The sequence below is a fragment of the Colobus angolensis genome, unplaced genomic scaffold, assembly GCF_000951035.1.
Source record: "Colobus angolensis palliatus isolate OR3802 unplaced genomic scaffold, Cang.pa_1.0 Scaffold199, whole genome shotgun sequence".
Classification (NCBI taxonomy): Eukaryota; Metazoa; Chordata; class Mammalia; order Primates; family Cercopithecidae; genus Colobus; species Colobus angolensis.
The window spans coordinates 827,288-836,630 of record NW_012115143.1 but is presented as its reverse complement, the minus strand read 5'-3'; the positions used below and the strand labels follow the sequence as shown (position 1 = coordinate 836,630).

General features: G+C 42.5%; 1 protein-coding gene across 2 annotated transcripts in view; it reads left to right on the top strand.

Annotated features, from left to right (window-relative positions):
• The window catches only part of TTBK2 (tau tubulin kinase 2), a 188,266-nt gene that overhangs the window by 120,854 nt on the left and 58,069 nt on the right, over positions 1-9,343 (top strand). For both annotated transcript variants that reach the window (XM_011941120.1, XM_011941121.1), the window contains one exon: positions 8,042-8,199. In XM_011941120.1, the coding sequence (XP_011796510.1) occupies positions 8,042-8,199 (158 nt within the window). The remainder of the gene's footprint in view (positions 1-8,041; positions 8,200-9,343) is intronic.

Here is a 9,343-nt window from a genome sequence, read left to right as displayed (position 1 = left end):
ACAATTTTGGCTCACTGCAACCTCCACCTCCTGGGTTAAAGCAATCCTCTCATCTCAGCTTCCCAAGTAGCTAGGACCACAGGCGTGCACCACCACATCTGGCTACTTTTTATATTTTTAGTAGAAATGGGATTTCACCACATTGGCCAGATCTCAAACTCCTGACCTCAGGTGATCTGTCCGCCTTGGCCTACCAAAGTGCTGGGATTACAGGTGTGAGCCACAGCACCGTGCCTATAATCATCTCATTTTTCTTCACTGAGCATTACCTTCTATGTTAGTAGAACTTCTTTTATTTCCTCTTTGCTGCTTTGTCCTGTCACAGCAATAAGAAAATGTTGTTTACCTTTTTTATTGGCCTTATGAGGAGGCATTGAAAAGCCTTAGTGTACTATATTTCCAGGCAGTTTACCGTTTGGACTGATTGAGCCCCTGAAAGGGAAGACTGATATCAGCCAGCACTTTTGACTGAGTAAGTGACCATGCTGCCTTACCCTGCCTCAGGTCCTGGGGCAGCCAACCATGGGGGGCACTTCTGAATCTCCAGTATCTTGATATGCAGTCATGCGCCACATAATGATATTTCAGTCAATGATGGACTGCGTATATGACAGTGGTCCCATAAGCTTATAATACTGTGTTTTTACTCTACCTTTTCTATATATAGATATGTTTACATACACAAATACTAACCACTGCATAACAATTGCTTACCGTATTCAGTACAATAATATGCTACAGATAGGTAGCCTAGTAGCAATAGGCTGTACTATACAGCCTAGGTGTGTAATAGGCTATACCATCTAGCTTTGTGTAAGTACATGTATTAGGGTTCTCTAGAGAGACAGAACTAATGGAACATATATATATATATAAAGGGGAATTTATTAAGTATTAACTCACATGATTACAAGGTCCAACAGTAGGCCATCTGCAGGCTGAAGAGCAGGGAGAGCCGGTCTGAGTCCCAAAACTGAAGAGTCTGATGTAGGAGGAAAGGAAGCATCCAGCATGGAAGAAAAATGTAGGCTGGGAGGCTAGGCCAATCTCACCTTTTCATGTTTTTCTGCCTGCTTTATATTTGCTGGCATCTGATTAGTTGGTGCCCACCAAATTAAGGGTGGGTCTGCCTTCCCTAGTCCACTGACTCAAATGTTAATCTTTGACAACACCCTCACAGATACACCCAGGATCAATACTTTGTATCCTTCTATCCAGTCAAGTTGACACTTAGTATTAACCATCACAGTACACTCTATCATGTTTGCACAATGAAATGCCTATGGACACATTTCTCAGAATGTATCCCCATTGCTATGTGACACCTGATTTAATGATGAAAACAGGTAAAGGTTGCAACTTCTTTGACTCATTCTCTTTATTTTATTATTATTATTATTATTATTATTTTGCTGGCTTAGTTTGCTAGAGGATGGGTGTAATTAAATTTTTTTCTTTACCAATGTTGCTAAAATCCCCAAGGAGAGCACAGAAGTAAAGAATGTGTGCAGACCACTCCTTCTGGGATCTCTGTCTGGTTTGGCCTACCTGCCCCCACTCCTACCTCCACCATGTCCATCAGGGTGACCCAGAAGTCCTACAAGGTGTCCACCTCTGGCCCCCAGGCCTTCAGCAGCCTCTCCTACACGAGTGGGCCCGGTGCCTGCATCAGCTCCTCGAGCTTCTCCCGAGTGGACAGCAGCAGCTTCTGGAGTGGCCTGGGTGGAGGCTGTGGTAGGGCCAGTGGTATGGGAGGCATCACCGCCGTCACTGTCAACCAGAGCCTGCTGAGCCCCCTTAACCTGGAGATGAACCGCAACATCCAGGCCATGTACTCCCAAGAGAATGAGCAGATCAAGAGCCTCAACAACAAGTTTGCCTCCTTCATAGACAAGGTGCGGTTCCTGGAGCAGCAGAACAAGATGCTGGAGACCAAGTGGAGCCTCCTGCAGCAGCAGAAGACGGTTTGGAGCAACATGGACAACGTGTTTGAGAGCTACATCAACAACCTTAGGCGGCAGCTGGAGACTCTGGGCCAGGAGAAGCTGAAGCTGGAGGCGGAGCTTGGCAACATGCAAGGGCTGGTTGAGGACTTCAAGAACAAGCATGAGGATGAGATCAATAAGCGTACAGAGATGGAGAATGAATTTGTCCTCATCGAGAAGGCTGTGGATGAAGCTTACATGAACAAGGTGGAGTTGGAGTCTCCTGGGAAGGGCTGGCTGACAAGATCAGCTTCCTCAGGCAGCTGTGTGAAGAGGAGATTGGGAGCTGCAGTCCCAGGTCTTGGACACATCTGTGGTGCTGTCCATTTACAACAGCCGCTTCCTGGACATGGACAGCATCATCACAGAGGTCGAGGCACAGTACGAGGAGATTGCCAACCGCAGCTGGACTGAGGCTGAGAGCATGTACCAGATCAAGTATAAGGAGCTTCTGACGCTGGCTGGGAAGCATGGGGATGACCTGCAGCATACATAGACTGAGATCTCTGAGATAAACTGGAACATCAGTGGGCTCCAGGCTAAGATTGAGGGTCTCAAAGGCCAGAGGACTTCCCTGGAGGCCGCCATCACACATGCCGAGCAGCGTGGGGGAGCTGGCCATTAAGGATGCCAATGCCAAGCTGTCTGAGCTGGAGGCCGCCCTGTAGTGGGCCAAGCAGTACATGGCACAGTAGCTGCTTGTGTACCAGGAGCTGATGAATGTCAAGCTGGCCCTGGACATTGAGATCGCCACCTACAGGAAGCTGCTGGAGGGCGAAGAGAGCTGGCTGGAGTCTGGGATGCAGAACATGAGTATCCATATGAAGATCACCAGCAGCTATGTAGGTGGTCAGAGCTTGGCCTTTGGGGGCCTCACAAGCCCCGGCCTCAGCTACAGCCTGGGCTCCAGCTTTGTCTGTGGCGTGGGCTCCAGCTCCTTCAGCTGCACCAGCTCCTCCAGGTTCGTGGTTGTGAAGAACGAAACCCGTGATGGGAAGCTGGTGTCCGAGTCCTCCAACGTCCTGCGCAAGTGAACAGTTGTGGCAGCTCCTCCTAGCCTGCCCCGCCTGCGGCTGCCACAGAGCCCCAGGAGGGAGGCCACTGTGCAGGTTAACACAGGGAATGGGAGACCCGCCTGAGGCTCCTCCCTAGCCCTCAGCCATCCGTGTGGGAGTTTACTACCTGGGGACCTCAGCTTGCCCATGCCTCCAGCTACAAAACAATTCAATTGCTTTTTTTTTTTTTTTCGGTCCAAAATAAAACCTCGGCTAGCTCTGCCAAAAAAAAGAAAAAAGAATGTGTGCATTTCTTTCCCTCTATTGCATCTACTTGTCGCTGAAGTAGGGCAATTTCTTTTGTAGTAAATAATCTGCCTTTGAATCAGCCGAGCCAACATTGCCATTGTGCTCCCCTGCTTAAGTGCTTTATTGATCCACTAATTTACAATTTATTAACTGAGAATTCAGGAATCAGGATTGTTAGTGAGTTCTTAATATCACCTTACACATAATTCTTGGTTTTGCAAAAGCTGGACTTGGTCTACACTCTCTTTGAAAGGGCAAACTGGGATTTCACATGGAGGTAAATATGATACAGCTATTGATTGCACTTTATGCTAAGGATAAGAGGAATGCTTCACCAAGGCATTATGTGTATGTCAGATGACTGACTGCCATAAAGAGTAAGGGTATTTCAGGTAGTAGGAGCTGGCACCAAGCATCTATGTAGGCTGCATATAGGTATATAGTCGATTTATTTTAGAATAATATATTTTTGTTGATTTTTTTCTAGTTATTAAAAGTTAATACGTGGTCATTATAAAAGTTTTAGAATTATAGAAAAATAGTAAATTCACATTACTCAGAATCTCATTATCCTGACATAGTAATTGACTTTCATTGTTTAGTTATTTATTTTGAGACAGGGTCTCACTCTGTCACCCAGGCTGGAGTGCAGTGGTGTGATCTCAGCTCACTCCAAACTCTGCCTACCCGGGCTGAAGTAATCCACCCCAGCTTCCCAAGTAGCGGAGACCAGAAGTGTACACCACCACACCTGGCTAATTTCTTGTATTTTTGTTAGAGACAGGGTTTCACCATGTTGCCTAGGCTGTAATTGACTTTTATTACTTTGTATCTTGAATAATTTGCTTTTGAAAAATCATTGTATTGAATATCCCATCAAATTTAAAAGGGACTGCTTCTTATTCATAAGTGCAAGTAGAAGAGGGATTGACACAAATAATCCACACAGTGGCCAAATAAAAAGTAATGCAGGGCTGGGCGCATTGGCTCATGCCTGTAATCCCAGCACTTTGGGAGGCCGAGACAGGAGGATCACTTGAGGTCAGGAGTTCAAGACCAGCCTGGCCAACATGGCAAAGCCCCATCTCTACCAAAAATACAAAAAAAAATTAGCCGGGTGTGGTGGCACGTGTCTGTAGTCCCAGCTACTTGGGAAGTGAGGCAGGAGAATCTCTTGAATCCAGGAGGCAGAGATTGCAGTGAGCCGAGATTGCACCACTGCACTTCAGCCTGGGCAACAGAGTGAGACTCCGTCTCAAAAACAAACAAACAAAAAGTAATACAGGTTGAATATCCCTTATTTGAAGTGTTTTGGATTTCAGATTTTTTAGGATTTTGTATTATTTTGCATTATATTGGTGGAGCAACACAAATCCAAAATCCACAATGCCCCAGTTAGCATTTCATTTGAGCATCACATCAGCACCCAAAGTTGTGTTTTGGAATATTTCGGATTCTTGATTTTCAGATTTGGGATGCTCAATCTGTATAGCATTTTTGCCTGTTCATTACCTTCTTCAAGTTCTCCATCCTCTTTTCCTCCTCTTCACACAACTTCCCCTTCACTTAACTGCCTCCCTTCCCTACATCCATTTACAGAGGATTCACTTTCCCAAAGGTGATTGCTTCTGGTATTTCTCACACTATTTCATCAGTTACTCCTCTGGCAGCCAAGTATAAGCGTATTTCTCAAGAAGACTGGGAATAGCCTTACAGTGTCAACCATAAGTCCAAAATTTCTTTGTATTCTCCTGGTTTATCTTAAAAGTTCATTTGAATTTTGCTTTCCAACTTCTTTGTGTTCATTGTATTATAAAATATTATAATAAATGTCATACCTCTGTGTAAAATACTCCAGGAAGCTGTGCCACATTGTCAAATCACTTTAAATTCTCTCTGGCATATGGCTGCATCCCCTGGGGGTACCTGTTACCCTAGTTTGAGAAACTTAGACTCTAAATGTAGATGAATTTGTATTTTCTAAGAATGTATTATTAAGTAAAAGAAGGAGTCAGATGTATACTAGATTTTCAGAGATTATCAATGAAGAGATATGGGACATGCCTTTTAGAGGGAAGCATTGGAATCATTTGGAAGATTTTTTTTCAGATTTTTCCCTTCTCCCTTTCCAGTTTGAGAATTACTGCCACAGTGAGTCCCTGTTCTGATGGGAAAGTGCTTTGTTCCCCAGTGATATTGGGATATAAAAAAGGATGAGAGGCTGGGCCCGGTGTCTCACGCCTGTAATCCCAGCACTTAGGGAGGCCAAGGTGGGCGGATCACCTGAAGTCAGGAGTTTCAGACCATCCTGGCCAACATGGTGAAACCCCGTCTCTGCTAAAGATATAAAATTTAGCCAGGCGTGGTGGCATGCACCTGTAGTCCCAGCTACTCAGGAGGCTGAGGCAGGAGAATCGCTTGAACCCAGGAGGCGAAGGTTGCAGTGAGCTGAGATCGCGCCACTGCACTCCAGCCTGGGCAAGAAAGTGAGACTCTGTCTCAAATAAAATAAAATAAAATAAAAATAATAAAAAGTAGAAAAAGAATGAGGGCTATTCAAATTTAACAGACACACACATATATATATATACACCCAGACATATATTCACACACTACATATACTGTATATACCATGTGGATGACTTACAAGGTAATTTTTATTCTAAAATCTATTTGACTAACTGAATTAGAGTTTTTTGTTTTTATTATTTATTATAGCCAAACATGATGTAACACATTCAGTTACCAGAAGAGTTACCTTGACTTGTCCTGTTTCTACTATTCCAGTCTGAGGAAGGTTAGGATTTAGCACCACCCTGCTCCCGAATTAGAAAATTATTTTGCTACATTAGAAATGTTTTTCTCTAAAATATCTGCAGAGCTCTGCCCAGTCTGACTGTTTGTTCCCACTAGGGTGCCTTTAAGTGCCTCAGTGCTTTTAGCTTTCCTGTTCCTTTTGTTCTGTATCTGCCGTTTTTCTGTCTCCTGCTGCTGGTGTCTAATATCACCATCATAGTAACAAACTGTTTCTAATTTGAGGTCCAGTGCCATAGAATACATTTTATAAGACATACAATACTATGATAGATGTAAGAAAATAATTCCATGATAAAAGGACATCTGACATAAAAACCATTGAGGATCATTTCTGTTGCAGCACAATATAGATGGAGAATTTAGCAGTGGCAGTCTAAGTGCTCACATAGCAAGACTCCCCTGGATGGGGATTCCACCTTCCAGGAAGCATGCATCTCACTCTGTGAGAACCTATGAGAACCTTGATTTCAGAGTTAGGAGAGAGGGTCAAAGGTCTGGCACTTCAATTCCCATATTCTAGGTTCCAGTCCATCTTTATTTCCTCCTTTGTGTTTTCTACAGCCCTCTGCCTCTGACATTTGGGGAAGTCTAAGTTGTAATGTAGGTGACTTACATAAACAAAAATAGGACCCATAGGCTGGTATCTCTTGATGTCTATATGCTGATGACACCCAAATTTATATCTGCATTTCCTATTCCTCCCTAAACTCACTGCTTTCCATGTCACTGCATTGACCCAGTGACTCAGGACAGAAATCTATGTCCAGTTCTTACCACCTTTACTGTTACCATGCTGGTTTAGCTGACAGTAATCTCTTAACTGGTCATCTTTTCCAAGTACCCTCATTCCCATCCCTGTTTATGGCATCTATTGACCAGTCAATAGCTGAAGTAATCTTTTTTTTTTTTTTCTTGAGAAAGGTTCTCATTCCGTCACTCAGGCTGGAGTGCAGTGGCACGATCTCGGCTCACTGCAACCTCCGCCTCCCAGGTTCAAGCAATTCTCATGCCTCAGCCTCCTGAGTAGCTGGGATTACAGGCGTGCACTACCACACCCAGCTAATTTTTGTGTTTTTAATAGAGACAGGGTTTCACCATGTTCGCCAGGCTGGTGGAGTAATATTTTTAAAACCTAAATCAGACCTGTGCAAAATCCTCCAAAGCAGTGCTGATTTCAGGTCTGGGTAGGAAATGCACAAGATGAATCTCAGAGGATAGGATACTAACAGTTCCAGAAATGACAAGGACAGAATGAAGCTATGATCATAAAATTGGAAATGGTGCCTACCGACAGAAACAATAAAGGTCTTTTATGAGATACTTCTCAAGAACACATCAAACTTTAGGAATTGAAAGACAAAAAATGAAATTATACAGAATATATATCAAACTAACAATATAAATCAAGCAATGTTTTGATAATTTGTATATGGAGACACACAAACATACACACACATATTTTAAGAATTTTTTAAACCTACAAAAAAATGGAGGAAAGCACAATGAACTTCTATACTCCCCTTACCTAGACACATCACCTGTTAACGCTGGCTACTTTTTTAGGTTGAAACATATAAAAATGTCCTTGTTTTGTTTTGACAAATAAATGATAAAATAGATGGTTCAACTGAATGTACACTAACATAGACACTTATAAACAACACACATCCTTTAGCCAAACCATCTGAGAGTAGGTTATAGATATGTTGCTTCATTATGCATCTCTCAAAAACAGAAACATTCTATGCAACTGAGAAAAATCAACATTAATTCAGTATCATCATCCACATATAGTTTCTATTCAAATTTCTCAATTTGAACCATCAGTTTTTAAAGAAAATCACATTACAAAATCATTTTGTGAGTCTGGTGTGCTTTCTCATAGAATAAAGTGTGTTTACTGTTCACTTACTCTAGTTTTCTTTTGTGGTTTAGCTTCTTACATCCGTGTTTGACAATAGCATCAAGACTTTTGGAGTAATTGAGAGTGACCCTTTTGACTGGGAGAAGACTGGAAATGATGGCTCCCTAACAACCACCACTACTTCTACCACCCCTCAGTTGCACACTCGCTTGACCCCTGCTGCAATCGGGTATGTCCTAAACAGATCATTTGGTGGTGTCTTTCCTGGATGCATTATATTTGCAAAAATTTATTTCATCCGGATTCCCTCAGATGACCAAATGCTAAGACATCAGGGAAAGCCTATGGATCTCCTCGAATTAACATTGCTCTTATGTACGCCTTTGGAATTACTTGCTTTGGATTGTACTAATAGATTATACTGTGAAATAGGAGCTTAGAGTTTATGTGACTTGTTGATGTCAGATTTATAGTGGGTTTTCTTCAAAATGAGGACCGGCATTAGTTGTATTTCCAAATAATATATGGAACCCTGAAAAGAATGTGCCACAATTATATCTATACTGGGCCAAAGTTTAGTGGGAACAAAGCATATAGCATGTTCTTCTTAAAGTGATTTAACAACTTTCATCATGTTTTAAGAAAAGGTTATGATCTATTTCCGTGATCTTAGTTTTTTATTGTTAATGTTTTTTCCTCTACATAAATTAAATAGTTTCCTTTTATCTTTTATTTTGTCTTTTTTTTTTTTTTCCTAAATTTTACCTGCTTCGGTTGTTTCAAACCTTTTGGTCAAAAAAAAAAAAACAAAAGTAAATACCCGAAATGCTGAGGCAGAGGGATCGCTTGAGCCCAGGAGTTAGAGGCTGCAGTGAGCTATGGTTGTGCCCCTACACTCTAGCCTCTGCAACAGAGTGAGACCCCTCTCTGGGGAAAAGAAAGTGAATAGGGACAAATTGTCATACAATTTAAGTTAATTGGGATATTATACCACTAATCCATTGCTTTTATTTTTATTTTTTTATTTTTTTAACATGGAGTTTCGTTCTTGTTGCCCAGGCTAGAGTGCAATGGCCGGATCTTAGCTCACTGCAACCTCTGCCTCCCAGGTTCAAGCGATTCTTCTATCTCAGCCTCCCAAGTAGCTGGGATTACAGGCCTTTGCCACCACGCCTGGCTAATTTTGTATTTTTAGTAGAGACGGGGTTTCACTATGCTGATCAGGCTGGTCTCAAACTCCTGACCTCAAGTGATCTGCCTGCCTCGTCCTCTCAAAGTGCTGGGATTACAGGCGTGAACCACTGCACCGGCCTGATTTTTTTTTTTTTTTAAGAGACGTTAGTAGAGACAGGGTTTCACTATGCTGATCAGGC